The sequence below is a fragment of the Lepeophtheirus salmonis genome, chromosome 6 (assembly GCF_016086655.4).
Source record: "Lepeophtheirus salmonis chromosome 6, UVic_Lsal_1.4, whole genome shotgun sequence".
NCBI classification, from domain to species: domain Eukaryota; kingdom Metazoa; phylum Arthropoda; class Copepoda; order Siphonostomatoida; family Caligidae; genus Lepeophtheirus; species Lepeophtheirus salmonis.
This window is the reverse complement of record NC_052136.2, coordinates 9,349,634-9,373,901: the sequence shown is the minus strand read 5'-3', so window position 1 is coordinate 9,373,901 and position 24,268 is coordinate 9,349,634. Positions and strand designations below refer to the sequence as shown.

Sequence of the window (24,268 nt, the reverse complement as noted above, 5' to 3'; positions counted from 1 at the left end):
ACGTAATTTCAAATATTAAATTTTTAAGAAATTTTTTTTTAAATTCACAGCTGTTTACAAAAAAAATCAAATATTAAATTCAAAAATCCATAGATATTCAAAAAATTTTTTTTTTTAAAGTTCAAAAATGAAATTTTTTTGTAAAAATAATTTCAAAAAAGTAATTTCAAATAATAAAAACTTTCAAAAATTCACAGCTGTTTACAAAAAAAAATCAAATATCAAAAACAAAAAATTATAGCTATTCACAAAAAAATTAAAATTAATTTTTTTTTTTTTTTTAAAAGTTCAAACATTAAATTTTTTTGTAAAAATAATTCCTAAAAAAGTACTTTCAAATATTAAATTTTTAAGAAAAAAATTTCAAAAATTGACAAGTGTTGACAAAAGAAAATCAAATATTAAATTCAAAAATCCATAGCTATTCACAAAAAATTTGAAAAATAATTTTTTGGGGAAATTGGTATATTTAGGGGGGGCACAGCCCTTCCAGCCCACCCTCTACGGACGCCTCTGTGTAGAATCTTCATGTGATTTATAAAACTGTTTTTGGCCGCAATATGACCTTTCAAAAATAATCTATATAATTATTTCATTACGATAATGATTATTTGATACTTAAGTCCAATTTGTGGCCTCTACAAAAGGGTTTAATAAGCTACATTTGCTTATTATAATGTACGATAATTCGTACAAAAATAAAGTTGAAAACTATTTTAGATTGATTTTGTGTTGACGGGCAACATATAGGTAATTTTATGTATGTAGATTATAGAGTATTATATTACTATCTGATGATTAGATAAGATAGATTTTCTTAAACTGTCGAGTACAGATAAATAGATAAATGAAAGCGGAAATGATGGGCAAAGTGTGTATTTTTGTTATTCTCGTAGGCAGGTAGGCAGATACGGCTGGAAAGAAAGCAGCAAGCAACATTTGTTTGACATGTAGACTTTTTTTTTTTAATGAATACATATATATTTTGTTATATGATCTATCAGGTACTAATTACATCGTAAGTCATCTATAACTCTATCTGTGTAACTAGGATGAAGGATTACAAACAGTCGTCTTCTTTGTTATGGACGTATTTACACAACTTCATACCTTGTTATGTAACATCCTCATAAATATCATCCACCCTCAGAATACATTTGTTTAACTGGCTGTAAAAAAATATATGTTGAATATTTTTTTATCACTGTTTTTAATGGGGAATGCAAATTTAGATGAATTGGGACTCAATATCTAAAATTAAATAGATACATATTTTTATTTAACTATGTTGGATACAAGTTACTGTTTATCCGTCACGTTATTTACAGGGTCTAATGCAAAAGGGATTGCTCAGAGCCCAAATCCCAATTTGAGTAAAGATAATGATAATCACTGAGACTTGGGACGGTGTTGGAGTGAGCAGGAACTGGGACAAAGATAAATAGCTGTTTCCATTCTTCTCTCATTGAAAATTTGAATTTAATCTCGAATCTAATTTTTCTAGAAAATAGATTGCTCCAGTCAATCAGGGAGTTTAATGAAAATGCCGGGCCCACTGCGGCTAAATAGTTTGAAGTGGCCAATGGCCACTCCTGTTTATTTATTTAATCATCAGTCATTTTAATAAGGCTCAAGGAAACTCAAATTAATTAACGCCAAGGTGGTGTAAACGTCTGTAGCTTGTTGTTACAAAAAATTGTGCATGGTGAGAAGAATTTTTATAGCGCCCTCTATGTGTGTAACATACACCTGTCTTTTAAATTAAATAATTCTATCATTAAGTGAGATGTATTATTTTGCTACAACTCTCTTTTATTTTGTTAAAAAATAATTTCAGTAGACAACGCTCACGCCCAATTCTTGCAAATATTTCACTTTGATTTATTGAAATTATGTACTAGCGGGAGGACCTGGCATTGCTCAGAATTATTAAGTGTCGACAAACAGACAAATATTGATATGATAATATAGATATGTACTACCTTTTTTTTCTCAATATGACGTGTTGAGCTTTAGTTACACACGCTCGTTCTTACATTGGTATTTCTTAGAGCAAGTAGTCTTGCAGTTCTAAGATGTAACGTACAAACTCAAAAAGGAAGCCTCTGTAAACTCCATAGTGTGCCAGAGAAATTATCTTGCCAATTAGCAATACCCATTAAAAATTAAACCATTAGTATGTCGACCATCGAAGGAATATTCAACTATTGCATTATCCTCATCACAAGAAGGACTCTAACATTTGCTTAAATACAACTTGTACAAAATTGCAACTTGTACATGACATATATATTTTTTTATGCTTCTAAACTAACACTTCTCGTCTTATCGTACACACACAAAAATAGATAAGGGGTTAAATAACATGTGATACATAATCCTCCTTGACTATATAGATGAGAAATAATGAGGTCAGGGGATATTAGTTAATAATGCAGGGGGTGAACTTTGAGGGAATTGTCACCATGGTAGGTAAATAAATCTATGGAGTGAGCAGAGTAAGAAATAAGAGGATTATCTATCCAAGTCTAAGGTTTTCAAACTATGTAAATACTTGTGTAGAGTAGAGTTGCATTTATAATTTTTTTAAACTAGGGGAGATGGGCTTAAATACATTTTTACTTTTTAAAAGATAATAGGTAGAGCTGTATAAAATATGTCCTAGAAAGCGGGTGTGGTTTTTTTTATTATTATTTTATTTTTCAGAGTTTATGTCGTTATTATTTTATTTTCATGAGGATAGAACATCTCAGTGTAATATAATAACTAGAGCGTGTGCTCATGAAAGAAGTAGAGGAACAATGAGGGATTTGTTCAGGAGTTATAAGTGTAATTCCTTGTTGGAATTGTGAATAGAATTGAAGATACACATCGGAGTCATTCTTGACTATTTCTCCTTGATATATACAAAGTGTTATCTGAGCCCTTCCTCTCATGACTGATTAGAGCTAATCTAATATAAAAGACATTACAGCTAAGCTTCTCTTCACCTTCCGAACATTCTTCAAATTGTCACGATTAACACGTTAACTGTCGACTTCTTTTATTGTTACATGGTGCCAGGACATATTTTATACACTACCGATTATTTACATCGAAACTGCCCTTTCCACCTAAATAATAAATAAAAAGAAAAGTTTGCACGCCTGTGGTTTCACTGCAAAAAGAAAAACACTTATTGTGATCAATATTTGTCCAAATATGGTTTACTACGAGAATAGTTAATGGGAAATTTTTTTATCGTTACATATAACTATCGGCTTGTCTAAATAAATGATGTTATTTTTTCTAATATTTGTCTTGTCTATAAAAAAAAGGGTTATTCGTTCAAATTTAGTCTCTTTAAAAAAAGTTAACCGTCAATTTTTCATACATATTAACAAAGTAGTCATGCTATGTATCTTGCGGTTTGACACTTTATTTCATAGCTTTTATATTTTTCCCATGTTTTAGAGCTTTTCTGAATACCTTGATAAGTCTGGCTAATTGATACTGATTCCAGAGTTTTCTACATTATCAGTGTAGTAGATTGTATTTTTTTAACTATCATTTAAAATATTAAAGAATCTGAATCCGGAATTTTAAATAGAATCCCAATCGAATCGGGATTTTTTTTAATTGTTGCATCCCTACTAGCAATACAAAAAGAATACTATTGCAAAATACGGACTGAACAAGGGATTTATATAATCCTAAATACTTACTTGTTGAAAATCTTTTCACACTTTCCTCTTGATGAGGTAAGTCAATAGATAATTTATACAATAATGAAGTTTTACTTGAAATTGCTGTTATCGTATCATTTTTGTCATCTGTTTCCAGTTGATTTTATTTATAGAATACAATTTTTAATTGTTTTAGCGTGTCATAGTTTTTATTTGTAGATATAGCAAAAAGCTCATACAGTAACAGCTGACTTGAAAACGTGGGATAACAACCGCTTTAAGGAATCTATATGCACATCTCACATTTTCTGTCAAATAATAAGAGGCTGTGTGTGGAACAAACAGTATTGAAACACCCTTTAATGATGATAAATTATACCTAATCCATGTTGAATGATTTGTTTAAAAGCATACTGGAATAAAGAACTGGAAACTCTGACCCCATGGAGAATTAAGTATAATATTTGCCAAAAATGTTATTTGACACTTTTAATAGTCATTAAAGTTCCTATTAAGTAATTACATAACATTTCTCTTTAGTGAAAGGGGATCCCTCTCTGCAATCTGGGACTACGTACATAGTAATCATACAAAGGAATACTTTTTGAGGGTGGAGAGTAATCCGGGGATTTATAAGTGAATCCTTTTTTGATAAAAAGATGAAAATATAGAATATACGTACATACAGATGTATTTTTATTTTATTCATGAGCACCATATGGGAAATGAGGAGAGAAAAATACAAACGATGAGAAAAACATGGATACAAACATACATATCAGATAGTTATAATTGAGTGAAAGTTTTTTTCCTTCCCCTTGATTTTTGTTTTGAAAAGTATAGTATGATTTGTGCATGTTTTTTTGGCTTTTTTGACAAAAATACCGACTTGTTGTATTTATGTACATTTTTTCCCTCTGTTATACATATGTAGGTACATAGGAAAATAACGTTAAACAACCTCGAATAATCCGCCTGCATGTACTTAGCAGGGCCTTATCTTCCTAACACATAAATATACACAGTATTTGTTTGTCAGCTCTTAGATTTTTCTGTATTTTTTAATATCAATTATTGAATAATTATCTCGTAGTTGAGAATAATTGGCAAACTATCACCTGTTTTTGGACCTGTTTTTTCTGTTTCTTTTCAAATGAAGGCTCCAAACTATAGTTGGTTTTCCTAATTATCTCAATTTCTCCAAAAAAAAAAAGTAGGGAATTAAGCCTATAATTGACAAAATAAGTCAATAATGGGGCGTTTAGTAAGTAAAGTTCAATATATTGGGAATTTCTTCTTTACTTAAATTTTAAGCAAGATTGTTTTGTGGTAACACAACAAGTTTTGTCACTATGCCTCTTTAAATTATACATACATGCAGAGTAAAAATGGAAGTTTCAATCTATACTCATTCAACTTACTTTCGGAAGGGATCGAGAGCTTCTCATTGATTGGTTTAATACGTGTACGAGATTTTATAAAGGTCCTGTGAATCATTCCCCCGAATGATTGAAAAATAATTTCATAGCTGGGAAGAACTGACAAATTGCTCCCCATTAAATGATTATTAATTACGGAATAATTGTCATTGAAAAATATTTGCTAAATGACTTTGTATCAATCAATATTCAATATTTATTATGGTAATAATACCAAATAGTTTAATTAGACCTCAATCATGATTAATGGAAGACTATTCTCGTACATGAAAGGCACTTCAACTTTTACTATACATAGGATGACCATATTTTGATTTACAAAAAAGATGTCAATGAGTCCGGGTTAAAATTAACATATTTTGATTTTTTCTTTTTAGAAAATAAAATATGAATCCTGTTTTATTTTTGAAAAGATATAAAGAAAATATATCTAGAATCTTGATATAAAAAAAAAATATTAGAGAAGATTATATCTACCAGAGGGCAGATTAAAATTTGGTACTTTTTCAATGATCGATAACGGAATGATGGACGGATTAAAAGTCCCATATTATGGACAAATACAACTCTAACTTGAGCAAGGATTACCTATAATACTAGTAAAAGGATGGATTTCTTATGGAGGGTGCTTTAAAATTTAGAACATTTTTGAAGGATCGATTATGGGAGGGGTGGAACAGATTTTAAGTCCCAAATGAAGGACCTATACAACCTTAACGAAAGAGATCTTCTTCTTTGGAATAATTTTTGAACTATGTAGATGTGTTTTCTAATAATTCCCGTAGAATAATTTGAATAATAATTTTCTACATCAACCACGGACTAGAATTTCTCTAGCCTATGAATGATTAATTTAAACGCACATAGTACATGGATAGGACTAACAAACTGTGAAAGTTACTACGAAGCTGCTACTACTACTCCTCTGGAGTGAGACGTCGACAAAGTCATTACTGCATTGTATCCCCCATCACGTTAGGCCGTGTGTGTGTATGTATGACTGAGAATAGACCTTTATTTCATTATTGTTTTCGTATATATATAGGTATAAGTATGTAGTATGTAAGTAATCAAATAAAAAGTAACCAAGGCAGACTCGCTTCCAGGTGCGCCTCTCTCGTCAGAACACCACATACCTGCCACAGTTCCCTTTGAATATGCAGAAGAAGTAGTTAAAGCAGAGAAGACATAGTAATGATTGCAGTGGTGTTCAACTAACTAAGCAATAATAAATCCTTTTAGTGTGATGAAAATATTTGCAAAAATAGTGCTAAGTGTGTGAAGGATCAGCACCATTTGACCAGTTATAATCTCTCTCAAATGTGCAATGACTCTCTAGAGGCTCCCTGATATTACTACAGTGACTTTGTCGTCGTTGTTGTACAAAATGGAGTTAGAGGTGAAACCGAAATCCAAGAGTCTTCGTCCTGGAGTACGTACTCTAGAGAAAAAGAATAAACAGCTCTCCAATGCCACTAAGGAATTAGAGGAAAAAGTAAAGAATCTCCAACAAAAAACCTCACAAACAACAACGAGAAGCTCTCGATCCCTTCCGAAAGTAAGTTGAATGAGTATAGATTGAGACTTCCATTTTTACTCTGCATGTATGTATAGTTTAAAGAGGCAAGGGGACAAAACTTATTGTGTTAGCACTAAACAATCTTGAATGAAATTTAAGTAAAGAAGAAGTTCCCAATATATTGAACTTTCCTTCATAAATATAAACAAACGCCTCATTATTGACTTATTTTGTCAATTATGGGCTTAATTCCTTATTTTTTTTTTGAGAAATTGGTATATTTAGGAAAACCAACTATAGTTTGAAGCCTTCATTTGATTTATGATACTCTTTATTTTCCCCCGGTGTGCCCTTTTAAATATAACTTATTGCATCTTTTATTCTATAACGGATCGAGAATTGTTAGTCGTACATTTAATTGCAATTTTCATCTCATTCAAAGGGAATTACCAAACTAATGTATTAAAAGAAATGTAAGATAATTAGACTCCAAATCAAATTTGCAATTCAGATTTACTTTTGAGAACTGTCAATCCAGCCTGCATTTGTATTGATGGGCCATATATATATAACTATGGATGTATTTCTAGATATCACTCAAGCAAAAAAAAAAAATATATGTAATATGTGTATATTTTGTGTAACAAAAAGGTAGCATAAAATACGACTACACACTAAAAAAATTAATACCTGAGTGACTCCGTAAATTGTTCAATTAAAAATAAAAGACAAGATGCGTAACGGAGAAACATATTGCCTATATGTAAAATGTAATAAATTATTGTTTCCATACCATACGTACAAACTTTGTTGCTTATTTTTATATTTTCTATCTCCACATAATTTGTATCCATGATGTATGGACGACATATATATATAGTTCATAAGAATTAGCAAACCATTCAGGCATTACCTCAAAGAAACATAAATGAAGCATGGTTACTTCAAGTAAAATAATTCTTCTTCCTTTTTTCTTTCTCCTTTTTTAATGTTCCTTTTGGTGGTCAGATGGAGTTGCACGGATTAAGTTTAAATAAAAATTATTGTATTTCATTTACTCCATATGACAGAAGAATCGTCTTTGAATTCCATATATATAAGGTATATGTGCTTCTCTAGGAAGTTCACTAGTATAAAGGTAAAAGTTAGGCTCATTCAACACGTTAAATCATAACATTTCAAGAAGTATAAGGATTTTTTCTAATGCGGGGTAAAACGGGCTAGTCCAAGAGTCAGCCAATGAGTGACTGTTCAGCGGCTGCTGGCTTTATATTAACCCAGATATCCTCGGCACAGGTCATTTCTATAAGGGTGCCTTTGGGTCAAGGAGGCCCACAACAGTGCACTCATTCCACGACTCTAGTTCTTTTAAATACGATATAGAAGTCGTGTACAAGTTGCAAACTCTTTTTAGTTCGGTATGCCGTTACTACATATGGTATTACCGGAGTACTGACACGTTTAAAACGGTACTATGCCATATTAATGTCATAACCGGTATTTTTAGCCCCCCTACGTCATAAAAACATTGATAACATAACCCTTCAAATTTCTGAGCCCCTCACTCCAAACAAAATTGTTCGTTATAAAACAACCAAGAACGAAGATTTTTCAAGATAAAAAGGTTTTCAAATTTCTCTCGCACAAACACAAATACTTCAGACACCTTATAACTAAATAATAAATTATCTCCAAGGTGGTGAGTCTTTCTGTAGCCTGGGTTAATATAAGTATATATTGGGCGCTAATAATGATCATTATCATTCAGGAAGTTGTATTATTTTGTCGCAATTCAGCACCACTTTCTGTTGCATTATTTACAAAATTATGTAAGTAAACATCATTTATTCCCTATTGCTCTTAAAAACGTTATATAGATATATATTTATATTTTGAGTAAAAAAGATATCAAAAATATTGGATCCCGTACGAAGAAGATATTGGTATCGTTACAACATTAGTTGCAACCAAAAATTTAGATGAATGATTTAGAGTACTTTTAAAAAAGGATTATGGAATAATTGACTATTTTTTAGATTGCCAAAAGATTTATGATGTAATTTTTGTAAATATACAATAAATGCGTCTTTTTAATAGATCAAACTGTATAAGCCAACTGTACAATAGGGGGATACAGTTGCCCCTAAAATTAGAAATCCTTGTCAGAATCAGCGGTACCTAATTTTGGTACTGCAGCTAGATAAGTAGAACACAAATACAAAATTTTAGCAAATTTGGTTAAAGTTTACCTATAGAACAGTTGCAATTTCTAAGCACGTATGAAGCAAAAAAAACTTGTACATTATTTTAAAATATGTTTAAAACCTTTCTTTCTTTTTTTTTCTTATTGATTATCCTTTTAATATAATATAAATTTTAATTTAGAATCTAAATATTGTATATATATTCTAACAAGAAAAAATTTGTATTCACAGGGCACACTTTGTTCAGTAGTAGCATTGGTCAATATTTGATTGATGGATTAAACTATTATTTAGCCTAAGTCATTATTTTACTGTCATATCAAGGACGTAAGATATAGCAAGATATAGTTCAAGAATTACCTAAGGGGACTCTATTTGTGACTGGACAGCAGCAGAAACTAAATCACTTTGTAGGCTTTTTTATTTTTGGGTTCCTGTCTTGGTGGTTTACAACTCCCCTTCCTTCAGCAGCACCTTTGAATAATCTCATATTAGTCAATAACTTGATCAGTTATATGAAGATCTATAAAACTTTTGTAAATGGAGAAATCAAGGCATTCTCGACACATTTGTAGTAACTAACTGAAGAACTTCTACCATCAGTATTATTTATTTCTATTGAGGTTTTCATTTTATATGCACAAATTTCATAAGAAATAAATGAGGGAAGAAGGATCACGTAAAAAAGATCACATAAATAAAAATTTCAGTTTAAAATTATCCCTTTCCAAAAAGAAAACCTTCCTAAACACTATACACATATTACTTATCAAAACAACTAAATAAAATCCTTCATCATATAGAATTTAGAACACACATACAAGCATATAACTAAAACCAAAATAGGAGCAAATAAGAATCATATAAGAAGCTATCCACCATTAAAAGTACAAACAGTCTCCCTAGTAAGACTATTTCCTTTTAAAAAGCTTTGTAAGATCTTTGAAGTGAAGTGTCTAAATATTTTGCAGACATCGAAGGGTAATACCAAATAACATCACCTCCATATTTCCATCCATATCCAGAGGTGTCAGGAACCATCAAAGAGAAGGCAGCATACCTTGCAATAGCTGAGATGATAACAGTTCTTACCTCTTCAGCAGCTAGGGATTCATAATTTGTAATTTTGCTGGCGATAAGAGCTTTGGAATTTAATAAGACTAATTCCAATGCCTTCGTCTTTCCGCAGATCCCTTTCGTTTTGAAAGCCCCGAACAAAACCAGTGCTTTTGTGAATTTTGATTCTTGGTCATCTAGTTCCTTTACATTTAAGGATTATTTTTTGATCAAGTTAGAAATGACATCAAAACATACAATGTATCGAAATTATTGACTTTAAGACAAAGGCAAATTTTTTAATTATAATTATAAATTTAAATTAATATATAAGGTTGATAATTATTATTATTTCATTCTTGATGAGAGAACATCTACGTATTGTGTAATTTCTTGTGAATGAACAGTAAAACTAAATATTTCTTGGGGAGTTACCTTCTTTATTACTTAAGCAAAGTGTGTATGTTGCTCGATGCCTAATAACTCCGGGTATTATTGCTAGTATGCTAATATATCATTCCTCGGATGAGTTTCTCTTTTGACTTCTGAACAAATTATCCATATTTTGTCGTCATTATCCCCTCAGAAAGGGGAAGACCCCTTTTTAATGAAGGCACATACATATGTAATGATAGGAATTGCAAAAAATATCACCAACTCTCTCTTTGCCGGACTTCCTTCCTTTACATTCACCTTCGGCATATTACCTTGTTGTAATTGAAGAATGTGTTTCAATCAATGAAAAAATATACTTATACATTTTCTATGTAGATTAAAGATATCTGACTATTTGATATTGGAGTGCACATTAAATGATTTTTTCCCCAATTTCCAAGAGAGAAATTCTTCTTCAAAAAAAGAACAAACAAGGTGCATTGGTATGTGGTAAGTTAACACAAAAACAATCTTAGAGAAAAATAAAGAAGAAGAAAAAATACCCATTTTCTTACATCATAATATCGTATAATATGTTATTTTACATATACCCCAATATTTCAAATACTTATTAAAATACATCATAGGGTTTATATTCAAATTACTGGGTTATGCTGAAATGGAAAATAGCTTAGAGTCTTCTTTGTAAGACTCTATTTGGCCCCCATATAGCTCCTTTCAAATAAAACTCTTCCAACTATAATTATTTAATCATGAATTTTCAATAGAAATCGATTTTAAAATATGAATGAAAATTATTTATTTACAAACATTAAGAATAATTCGTGGAAGATAGTGTTGGATATGTTCTAGGACTTATTTCCGAATCTGACTTTTTTTCTCCCCCTCTCAGTCTTTTTTTTCATATATATCGGACCAATCTTTTTCACCATGCAACGGTCCTATGGACCGATTACTCGCTCCTGTGGTCCTAGCTAGGATTGAAGAATATAAAGACAAAGAAAATCATTAATGATAGCTAGAATGTAAAATAATACGTTCTATGAACATACCTCTCCCTGTCTTTCAACTACAGATATCTTGTCTCTTCTGAAGGAGGTTATGATTAGGTTCGACATGTTTGAAATGAACAAACTAAGTTTAGATATTAGAAAAGGAAAAACGGTTGTTGCAAGTACTCTTTCCTCATATTTGTTCATTAAGGTCGTTATTTCTCCGTCTGAAGTAAGCATTCTCGCCTATTTTGGGTTTAAATTGTTTATCAAATGCTTATTAAAATAAAGAGAAATGAAATAAATTTTAATATAGTTTAATTTTCCTGCACTAGTGCTATGTTAAATGTAGAATGGCCTCTTCTTTTTTTGCAGTAATTCATTTTCTCCCGCCAAAAATCATATAACAAGCAGCTGATACTAACAAGGCTCTTAATGAAGTAGTATTATATTGCTCACATTCTTCTTGCGTTCTTATTTTCATTACAAAAATGTCAACTCTATTTATAATATAACTTCAACACCTGAAATGGTGTAGTTAGTAATTACGTCATGAACGCTGTTGTAGTTACTATAAAGAGCGATAAGAACCGGTCTTATGACTGACAAAGTGAATTAAGACTGGACTGATAGGACTACAGTCTTTTTGGACGGATCCAACGCAAGTCCATTGTATTCCAGATTGTTTTTATGTTTAGTTAGACTAAAACAAATATTATATTTCCTTGACGAAATAAAGACGAGACTAAATTTGCAGAAAATAGTATATATTGATAAAAATCATGATAGCTTGTTTTTATATTGGCAGGCCACATATTTAATATGTAGGTATTTTGTTTACGTATTGTATATGATATGTACATACATCTTCCATCTCCCATAGTCAAGGCCATCAAAAGATTCTTAATCCAGAGAGTGAAATGATGAGTTATGTACTTTTATACGTATTATGTCAAATGTGTAAAACAAATGTCACAATACCTATGAATATGTTGACGACAGAGGAAGGTCGTCCTGTCACTCTAAAAAGTTCACACACACACACACAAAAGAGGTTCTTTATTCTTATTATTAAATGATGTACATACTCGTAGTAACTCAGGACTAGAAAATTTCATTTTTTCCCCTTCATTATATGTATACTTCCATGAAAGAAAGAGAAAGTTGTTGGGGATACATGAACGCATAATATTTATGCTATAGTTTCAAGATATATATTATAATAATATACAATATCAGGGCCTCTGCAGGAGGAGGAGGCTACAACCCCTTCAGCCCAATATCTTAATTTCTAAAAAATTTAATTCTTCAATATATTTTCCAAAAAACATCATTTTTCTGTTAATAGCCTTGGATTTTTTAAATCTGTTCCACAAAGTTAAATTTTTTGTCAACAGGAAATTTTTACTTGTTTACTAAATTTTTGAAATTTTTTGAAAAAAAAATCCAAAAACCATGCCCCCCCCAAAAAAAAAAAAAAAAAAAAAAATATATATATATCTTTCTGCGGACGCCCCTGAGTATATAAAATAAATATTAGGATCCTTCCTCAAAGATAACAAAGAAATTACAATGATGTACTACACATATATTAGGGGCTGTAAATCTTAAACATTTTCTAGCATACAAGCTTTTTCTGTTGGTAACCTGAAACGCTGAGGAGTTATTTGGGTCTTACAAGTACCAATTGATAAAAGTTCAAAATTTGGTATTGCAAAATATTTTGTATTTTGCATTTTATTTATTTAAACAAGAAAATAATAACATTCAATCGTTCTAAAAAAAGGTTCTTCATGGACGCAATTTGTATTAAAAATTAGTAAAAAAAATTGATTTTTTTCCCATATTGTTTCGCTTAAATTATCTGGTAGAGTTGAGATACAGGGTTTTTATCGAATTAAGCAATGTAAATTAGCAGTACATCTTTCATCAATATTTGTGAGACATTGCTCTAATTTATATTATAGCTTAATAATATATTATTATCCAATATACTTTCAGAGTTCGTTTATTCCAAATAGCATTATATTATTTTTATTTATTATTTTTTGACTGTTTTGTAAACTATTAAAAATAAGACATTTTATTTATCTACCCTTGATTTGTAGGGTGGATGTGTTAAAAATGCCATATTATTTATTATATAATCTTTAAAAAAAAGTTATTTATTAATAATTTTTCAGCTTGATTCTTTCATTGATTTATATGGATTTGAATTTTTATAAAATACAGCCATTTTGTCTTTCTTACCCAAAAACTTAAGATGATTCTTTCGTTACTTATTTTACTACTTACAAATTTGCGTATGACACTATAATTTGGGAAATTGAAGGCGTGGAGAGAAAAAAACACCAATTTGACAATGAGGATTGGCCTGCGTAAAGAGAGCCAAGTAACCTTGTTCTGATCTAAGATATGCTTAATGGAAATATGTAGAGTTTGGGTGATTAGTAAGAACGTATACTAACATAGCCGTTTGCATTTAAATTTTTTATTTCTATAATTTTTGATATTGTGAATATCCTATTTTCTTGCTCAGAGCTTGAAAATAAAGATAGTAGCATATATTTAGATTGACCATGCTACAATCCCTAAGTTTCGTTGCTATACTTTTTACCTTCTTTTAAAGTGCATATCTCTTTTCATCCGCTGAAATAAGTTTATTTGATGTAAAGACATGCCATTGTGAGTCACCTTGAATGCAATATAATATATATTTTAATTGTATGAGGATCAATTCCTAAAATTTACCATTTTTGGAATGCGATAAGCATAGAATTGGTCATTAGACAAATCATCAACTACACTTTAAGGCTTTTCAAACAAGGGGAAATTTCAATCGACGTTTTGGAATTTATCATGAAATTCTAAATCGTGAACAACAACCTATTCTGGTCAAATATAGTAAAATATTTTATCTACTTGAATTTTAGGCTGATTAAGTATATTTTTCTTTGGGAGAAAAATGGTCAATATAAGAACCTGTTGGTGAGAATGTTATTATGAAATGTTATTTTTTTTTCTTAGGAGGATATTTAAGGTCATTATTATAAAACAAAATTGTATTTCTTATGTTCATTCGACCATCAAAAAAGAGACATTCATTTGGCTGATTTGAATCGAACGTTAACCCTTGCTTTTCTTGAATACTTTTCATAATTTCTCTATAGTATTTTACTTATTTTTTCTAGTATTGTTTTATATTTATAATCAATTATAACATTTGTATAAATAACCGGGACAGTTTGTACGGAAACGTTTTATCTTACTTGTTGAGCTAAAATAGGATGTTCAATTCGATTTTCTCTCTAAAATTTTCTTTCAATGCGATTGTTTATGAAAATATTCGGAAATAAGCCTTTTTTTGACAAAAATCGATTTTGCTACGGTCCAATATTAAAATGGGTTTTATTTGCTTTACAATAACACCTACTAATATTCTATAAGAATAATTAAAAATCGTTATTGGCACCCATTGGCCCAATTGGGTTCCATTACCCAACTTAGGGATACAATCATTCATACAAAATGATATATAAATGTCGTTCTTTTTCATATTTTATTCAAATGAATAAATTATCAGTAAAAATGATATAAAAACTGGCATTAATCTTAAATATATCTTAAATGTCGTATTTTTATTCATTTAAATGATAGTTTTTATAGGCCAAAATAATAAATAGGTATAATAGTATTTTAATATAAACGAACTCTGGAAGTATATTGAATAATAATATATTAGACATTTGGTATCAAAAAACGAGGTTTGAGTAGTAAAAATGAAAAAACATATCAAAATATAAGCGTGTAATACGTGTTACGAAAAGAAAATAATACTTTGCTTGCAATATCTTCAGTACTAAAATACGCATAACTGGAGGCAAATTAAAGCAATGTCATTTGAATATTTTTGAAAGATATACTGTTAATCTACATTACTTAACTTTATACAAATCCTGTATTTCAAATCTAATCGATAATTTGAAAGGAACAATATGAAAAAAACCTTTGTTTTTATATTTATAGATTTTCAAATCAAAATGCGTCTATGAAGGACTTTTTTTCAAACGATTGAAGGTTATTTACTTGTTTAGATGAATAAAATGGAAGATAAAAATATCCTGCAATACTAAATTCTTATCTTTTGTCGTTAAGATACTGTTTAAATTTAGCATAGATAAAAATAATTAAACCAATATTTAAAAAATAAAAAATAAAGTTGGTCACATAGACAATTAGAAAATGTTTAGGATTAGAGCAGCATAACCGTCACAAAGTGTTGCTAAATTTGCTGCAAGTACCTATGAGGTCAAGTAAATAAACATAATACCAACTTGATATTGGGAGGAATTAATCCGTCGAATTCTACCCTGAGTCTAACAAGGACTTATAACTCTTCTAGAGTAACGGGAATATCTTAATATAAAAAAACTTATATTCAGGTAGTAACTGTAACCATGATAGTGCTAATTTCATCAATGATTACTCCTTGTTGGAGTAACAAAGTAATTTCTGTCTATATCCTTGCTTCATACGAAGTAATACTTGTGTTTATTTCCTTCATATTACAGCAACTCGCAGATTATTAAGTAAAAGTTCATGAAAGCTAAGCTTCTCCCGTACACAACATTCATCAAATTGTCAAGTATTACCATGTTATTTTTTCGGTGTCTTCTTTTACATACTGAATATGCTTACGATTTACAATCCCAATATTAGAATAGTCAACTCTTGTCTCCGTAATGTTGTATAAATTCAACAATGAAACAACCAATGTGATTAAGGACAAATGAAAATGTTAGAAATCGAATTAAACCATATTAGCCTAGTGTGACGTACTTATCACGCAATTTGTTATTTGGGTTTATCCACCCTGAATGAATTTCATAAGAAAAGATTAAATATACATTAAGAATAATTTTGTTTATCAAAGAACTTGAAAATAGGAAAAGGATATAAAAGAAATGTCATTTTCAAAAGAGACATAAATATTTTTCAACAAATGAAATATGGACATACTTTATATTTTTTTTTAAAGACATTTGCTTTTCTAAAAAAATGTATAATTTTAGATTTTTTCTTTAAAAAAAAGTCATTTAAAACAAATAAAGAGATGGAAATTATTTCATAAAAATCAAGTTTTAAAAAGTAAAGAAGGAAAAGGGCCCTGCATATTTATCCTTGCCCGACTGTGTTCAAAGACCATAAACAAATTGATATTATAAATATGTACTAAGATAATCAACTATTATCTTTCTCCGGGGCATGTCTTCTAAAAAATATATTAATATAAAAATCTACACTGCATTTGATAGTCAGTTGTCGATGTTTCTGACCCACCCCTCCCCCATTGTATGTGTTCTGAACATTTTTTTTCTAGCTGTGAACAATTTCAACAAATATGATTAAATAATATTTCCATAGTTGCGGAAAACTGACTAAGTGATACTAACGGATTTGGGGCATTTTCCCCTTATGTTTCTTTTTAGTGAAAAGTTTGATATAAAGGTAGGGGAACTATATTTTCATTTATAAAATGTTAAATTGTGTTCTATTTTTTAAAAGTCGTTATTCAAAAGTTTGTCCCACACAAAAAAAGGAGTTTTCATAAATTGATAAAAATTGACAGGACGTAAATTGAGGACATGTGCGGAAAAGTAGAGGAAGATTGGTCACCTAAACAATAGTTCTTATTTGCTCAGTTTTTATATTCATTAACCTCAATCCCTAATAACGGATTATAAATCCTTTAAAATTATAACTATCTACTTAATTGTGCAAAGTCGTCTATGAATATAGATCTTCTTTCATAATTAATTTCACGCTTGAAATAATTAACATTGAGGAAGTCAAACTTTCTTTTTATATCATATGAAATAAGATGATATTCCTATAAAAATATTATTTCATTTGATAACTTTTTGTCAATATAATAATGTATTTGGCACATAATTAACTACTTAATCAAGCCTTGAATGAAGGATTGGCTAAGTGCAGGGATTGTACTACGATTCCTACAGGAGCTGTGAGTACTTTGTCTCCGGGTCATGCAGCAAATGGCCATTAAGAATTTTGAAGATATGTGGTGAGTTAACACAAAAAAATTATCTACAGAAATTATAAATATAAGTATGTACCTAGAGCACAATAAAACCATAGGTATATTTTGGCAAATTGAAGGTTTTGCATTCAAATTTCTGTTAATGTTAATTATAGTTTAGATTTTTTTTATCAACCATGAATTGGACCCGATATGGTTCTTTAAATATAATCAATCAATTTGTATTTTTTTCAAAAAATGACGATGGGTTTTTGCTTCTTTAAGTGCAATTTGTGGTGACTACAAATAATGAAGTATAATATTTTGCTGAAGAAGTCCAATCTTCTCAACTTTATGAAAAAAAGCTTCCTTATGTGTTAACGGGCCACATACCATGTAAATATTATTTCATACTTTATCCAATTTTGGTGCAAGATTTACTAAATAAGAGTCTTTGTTTGCCACTAAGAAGAGTTTGTTAAGTGCAAGGGATAGGTTATAATCCCTAAGCTGGTTGCAAGTACTTGGTTTGTATTTCGGGTAGTAAATAATTAATTAATTAATATTTTTAGTAGAATAAGTATCGAAAAGTATCTTTGGTACTGGAATCGCTCTAAATCTGAGTTGCGTGTACCAAATGCCTAGGAACCCACTGACTGCTGGTTAAGTATAAAGGAAGGGAAAATATTTTTGTATATATATTTTTTAATTTTTTTCCATTCTCGGAACTTTAATCATCCCTTAAACTCTCTCAATTTGTCAGATTTCCCCCTCTCCAAATATTACGTCCTATAAATATAATCATATCATGAAGGTATTATATTTTATTTTAACTTCCTATGCCCACACCTGATGATGAATCATGTGCTTATAAAAATTAATAAAAACTTATCGATAAAGAGAGGAGGGAGGGGGGGAGGGAACTTTAAAAAACTCTCACGCAAATAACTTTATGTGTGGGTGCTGAGTAAGGAAATCCCAAGTGACCATGAAAAGAATACAAACTTGGGTTTTGATATCTTCATATTTTTTCCCTGAGGCAAATATAAATAGACAAGATTTGTATTTTTATGTCGGTATCCATTACTATTTTGTTTGTACCTATTATAATCATTATCAATTTAATATTATTATGAGTCATTTTAATGAAAAATGAGAGGTGTCTACTACAGTCTCTATTCTAACCAGTCAGTCCTGTCTTTTGAAGTTTTTATCATTATCATTACTATATAGTAAATGCACTTTTAAAAAGTCAACTTATTTTATTATTTTACTTTTCCAGCTTCAGTCTCGTTCCCAATCCACTCCTAATCGACTACGTGAACTCCCAACCACCCCAATGGTTGCACAGCGAACACGACGAGCTTCAAGCACTGTCACCTCTCGAATTAGAGAGAGAGAAGCTGAATTTACTAAACAAGTTCAAGATCGGGATGAACAAATTGCAAGACTCAAGGAAAGACTCAAAATCCTAAGCAAAAAGCTGGGAGACTACTCTGCTGGACGAATACTAACAAATAAAGAGAAAAATGTGAAGGAGGAGGGAGTAGAGCTTCAAAACATCATTAAACAGGTGACTAAGGAACGGCTTCAACTAGAGAGACATCTCCAAATGGCCAACGATTCTCTACAGCGCAATAATGGCGTGGATGTACAACGATATATTGAGTTAGAGACTAGAAATAATCAACTCAAACAACAGTTAAATTCCCTTGACGGACTTCAGCAGGAACATAAATTGGTTGAGCTTCAGTTTAAGGAGAAAGAGGAGGCCTGTAAGCAATTGATGAGCTCTCTTAAACATAAATCAGCTCTGTGTCATGATTTAGAGGCACAATTAGCAAGGGTTATAGAACAGAATAATAAACTTGCTTTAGCAAATTGTGATTTACAGAAACGTGTTGTACAGCTCCAAGACGTATCAGAGGAGTGTCATGAACTCAAATCAACACTTGTTAAAGTAGAGTCAGAATATTTTTCTGCAAAGAGTGAAGTTGTAAACTTGAGTGGAAAAGTAAGAAATTTAGAGAATGTGTTGGAGGAGATGCATAAAGCCGCAGAGAATCGTCGTGAAATAGAGAGACAGCATAAAGAGGCTTTAGAGAATTTGAAACGCAAACGAGAAGAAGAAGTTGAAGTGAACGCAAGTGTTAAACAAACTGAACTTATTGAACAATTACAAAATAAAATTCGTGAATTAGAGAAAGAGAAACGACTCTCGAATTGTAAGCAAATTGATTTGGCAAAGGAAATGGAAGCAATTAAAAAGTTCAGTTTCTTGGACGACGAAGACAATGACAACTCCTTTTCTTCACCTTCAGCTGAACCCAATTTAGAAATTGACGCAATTATGGCAAAATTAGAACAAGATAATAAGTTTCTTGCTGAATTAGAAGAGCAGAGAGCCGCTGCCTCAAACAAGGGGCAACACTCACCTCCGAATAATAGAGCTCCTTCTGCCATCACAGACTCTGGATTTTTATCTCAAAGTTCTCTCGTCAATGGAGAAGCATCCTCAAGTCCAAATCAGAGTCACAACGGTAATTTACACAAGTTACCTAAAGTTTCTGGAATTGATAAAATAAAACTCTTAAACGGTGACGGTATCAAATCCTTTGATAAAACAGAGGGAACTGTAGAAATCCCTGGAAAGGGATCCTGTTTTGTGTACGTTTCTAGATACTCCTACGATCCCTTTCAACATAGTCCAAATGATTGTCCCGAAGCAGAACTTTTAGTGAATGCCGGGGATTATATTTTAGTCTGGGGAGATATTGATGAAGATGGATTCTTTGATGGGGAATTACTGGATGGCCGAAGGGGCTTGGTTCCATCCAATTTTGTGGAAAAGCTGGAAGGAGAGGACTTAGTGGATTTCCACCAACAGGTTATCCTTGGTCTGGGTGATTGTGATGACTCTGTTTGTACTTCTGTGCCACAGGATTTGGACTTTATTTCATCATCTGATGAAAACGATGAGCGAACTCCTTATTTCACACGAAGTAGCCTTATAAAGCGCATCAATTCCTTACCTCAATATGCCTCATGCACTGATCTTGAACTCACTGAGGATGATGAGGAATTCGATGATGGCTCTCGCTCACGGAATGCACTTCCACCTCCACAACAACTCACTGTAGAAATGCAGCTTAATAAATCCTTCCTCGTGGCCTGGAATGCTCCTGGATCAGGAGACGATGAGGAATGTAATAAAAGATACAGAACATTGGTTGGGGAAATCTCCTCATTTCAAGTTATTGTGGATGGAACTTTACACTCCTCCGTACTCTCAAACAATGAAACTGGACTTAAAGCTCTAATATCTGGCTTGGATACGAATCAAGGACTTCATCGAATAAGTGTTAAATCTGTATCCAAAGAAGGGGGTAAGAAGCCCTCCCAAGAAGCTGCATGTACAATGGTGATTGGTAAGGAGGCTCCCCTGGGCCCAACAGGTATTAAATCATCTAGAATTACTTCTACTTCCTGCACTATCACATGGATACCAAGTAATACCAATTTCCTCCATTCTATACGTGTGAATGGAGTTGAAGTAAAAACAGTGAAGCGAGGGGTCTATCGACATGTCCTCGCAGGGTTATCCCCTAACACAAAATATAAAGTAACAATAAGAGCAAAAAATATTCGGCAAGCAGCTCCAGCTCAAATAATTTCCTGTGAAAATCTTTTAGATAATTTGTCGTCTCAAATAGAAATTCGTACACTCCCTGAGGGTTTACCAGACCCACCTTTAGACGTACGAGTTGATGCTGCAGAGCAACCTGGGCAATGGTGTGTGTCCTGGCTTCCTGTTACAATCAATTCTAGTGGGACATCAAACGGTGCTCTGGTAATTGGTTATACTGTCTATTGTGATGGAAATAGGATCAAAGACGTAGATTCTGGAACAGCGGATCATGCAAATGTTCTTCAACAAAATTGTGGCAGATGTGTGACTGTTAGAACAAAGTCAACGGGAGATCGATTCTCAAAGGAAAGCCATCCCTTCATCATTCCAAGTCATTTGCTTTTTCAAACCTCTGATGTAGACGAGGAAGATGATTTGGAGGATGTTAAACAAATGCAGCCTGTCAGGGAACTTACGCTTAATTACAATGGATTCTCTCATGACTTGGACTCTGATATTGGTCCTTCTGAACTCTCTGACATTGCCGAGGAGCCAGAAGAAGATGAAGAGGATGAGGACGGAAGTCCTCGTAGAAAGACTTCATACTCTTCGTCGTCCTTGCTTGCTCCTTCTTATGAAAGATATAAGCAGAGTAATTCACTCAGTATGTGGAGTAAAACTGTTTCTAATTTGTCTTCTAGTCAATTCTCAGCTAACCAGCTGGCATTTCCCCCTGAAAAAGACAAAATCCTCAACGCCAAAGGTATTAATAGCCCCAATAATACGACAGCAACAACAACTTCCGGACTGACCACCAAGATAAATGTTTCCTCAACTTCAGATCAACTTGATAATAATAATTATACCAAAAATTTTTTAGATAAATCATCTCCTAGCCTAAAATCCGGAGTATCATCCCGTATTCGCATATTTGTGGCTCTCTTTGACTATGATCCGTCCAAAATGTCACCCAATCCTGATGCCTCTGAGGAAGAACTACCCTTTCGAGAAGGACAACTCATCAAAATTTACGGAGACAAGGATCCTGATGGCTTCTATTACGGAGAAAGTAATGGAAAATCTGGTTATGTTCCTTGTAATATGGTATCTGAAGTCCAAGTGGATGATGAAAGAGTCGCAGAAGAGCTCTTTCGTGATCAGTCTGGCCGCAATACAAACCAAAATAACAATTCTAAAAAACGTGATTTGGAGGATCGATGGGGTGATATTTATGAAGACTCTACTGTAAAAAAGAAATTGGCACTCTATGACTACGATCCTGCTGAATTATCTCCCAATGTAGACTCTGAAGTGGAATTAAAGTTCCGTACAGGAGATATCATTGAAGTTTTTGGGGATATGGATGACGATGGTTTTTATTTAGGGGAGTTCGAAGGCAAGAGAGGTCTTGTTCCATCAAATTTCCTCACAGACGTTCCACGAGGCTATGAGCCTAAAAAACTATTTGATAAATTGGCTAATAATATTTCATCCTCATCGGTCCATGTCGTTAATTCTGAACACTATCAGCAACAGCAACAGCCCAGGATACTTGGGCAACAGCGCCGCTGGTGAAAAAAAGGACTCATGAAGAATTTGATTAAGAATATAGTGTTCTTTTATTTTTATAACCATGATTCATTCTTATTATTAATACTTTCTTGCAATTTACGTCATAAACATACATACCTACTACATACATTTAGATCAATATTTTGTGTTAACCAATTGATAGATTAAATTGATGTTTTTTTCCCTTTCAAACGAAGGGTTAAATAAAGTCAAGTTATTATATGTATTTAAAAAACAAAAAAGTAACATATTAGCCCTACACAAATGTACAATAACATGTATTCATTTATTTGTTTGGAAAAATACGTCTGAGTCAGCAATGGAGAGAGAGTTCTCGTCGATTTTTTTTAATTTTTTTCATCATGACTGTTCCTTCAATGATTTATTTAGGTAGTTTGAATAATAGAAGGCTGTTCGTTCCATTTATTCTCGGCTTGAACCGTTTATAAAATTTCAAAGGTCTTTGTTTTTTCGCCAAAATATCCCACATGGCATACCTCTCTAAAAAAAATTACAGTGGATTTTGTTGTCAGCTGACGATGTTTCTACTTATTTTCCAACCTATTGCCAACTGGTCAAGGGCATTTTTCCCCTCTTTATGGAGTAAAGATTGCTAGATACAATAAAGGTAACGACGTGTAAGAAGGTTTAGTGTATAGAGCGTTTTCATATAACGTCAGTATTATTTTATGCCATGTTGGAGGCCTAAACAACCAAAGTAGTTTAAAAGAATAATTTGTCCGTTAAGACTGAGGAAATGGGGAATTAGTACTGCCTCGTATTTGGATGTGGAAAATGTAAGTAGCAAATAAAAGGACTTTACTCTATAACTTCTAGCTTTATAATATATTAGATCCTAATATGTATTAAAAATATGTGATTATATCGTTAAATACATTTTTATTTGCAAGGTGTACACAATAAATTAACTAAATTGCATTTGCAAAGATAAGATATTTTTTCCAATTATCCTACTTTTCTCTGTTCCTTAATCGATCCAATGCAAGACTAATTCTACGAATATAATCATTTCATTATTATGGATTCATAGTACCAATTAATTTGATTCCATTCCAATATCACTCTATTTAAAGAAGTATTCAATAAAGGCAAATTGAAATAGTTTTTTGGGAAATCCGTTTATTTTACTTATCTAATAAATAGATCTACTAAACAGATACAATTTGTAAAGTTTAGTGAAATATTGTTCTATACATATTTTAAGCAGGCATGCCACTCATTATTATATAATATCCCTAGATTCAAACCTTGAAATCTGAAGAATAAATAATAGTTTACAGAGTATCAATACACTCACCTTGAATCGTCATATATCTTCTTTTTCAATAATAATTATGCAGATAAGTGTATAAAATATTTGTATTGTTGATTATCATTCCCTTGTTCAAGTTTTGTGATTAAAGTTAGGAGACTGCCAGTTCGAACATGCTTCACAGTTCTTTCTAATACATTATATAGCTACAGTTAAAATATGACGAAACTAAAACGAGTTGTAAACTCTTAACACTTAACATACATTTTTAAAGATATAATCAGACTTGCTGTCGTTCACTTTTTTTAATTGTTTAGCTCCCTTGAATCATTCATTTTTTTCGTATTCGTTTAGTTCACTAAATCATTCATTTTGAGTTCCTTTCATCTTTAACTTTTAATCGCTCATTATTCACTTTTTAAATGACTTTTCGGAACTTCCTCAATAGAGATATTTCCAATAGATTTTTCCTCAATAGAGGCAT

General features: G+C 31.6%; 1 protein-coding gene and 1 long non-coding RNA gene across 2 annotated transcripts in view; both read left to right on the top strand.

The window, feature by feature from the left end:
* The window catches only part of LOC139905780 (uncharacterized), a 64,829-nt gene that overhangs the window by 27,837 nt on the left and 12,724 nt on the right, over window positions 1–24,268 (top strand). The gene's annotated exons all lie outside the window — the stretch shown is intronic.
* LOC121119477 (RIMS-binding protein 2) lies at window positions 6,232–22,962 on the top strand. The gene is made up of 2 exons (XM_040714143.2): window positions 6,232–6,662; window positions 18,594–22,962. The coding sequence occupies exons 1-2, from the start codon at window positions 6,492–6,494 to the stop codon at window positions 22,512–22,514; spliced, it is 4,092 nt and encodes a 1,363-aa protein (XP_040570077.1). The 5' UTR covers window positions 6,232–6,491; the 3' UTR covers window positions 22,515–22,962.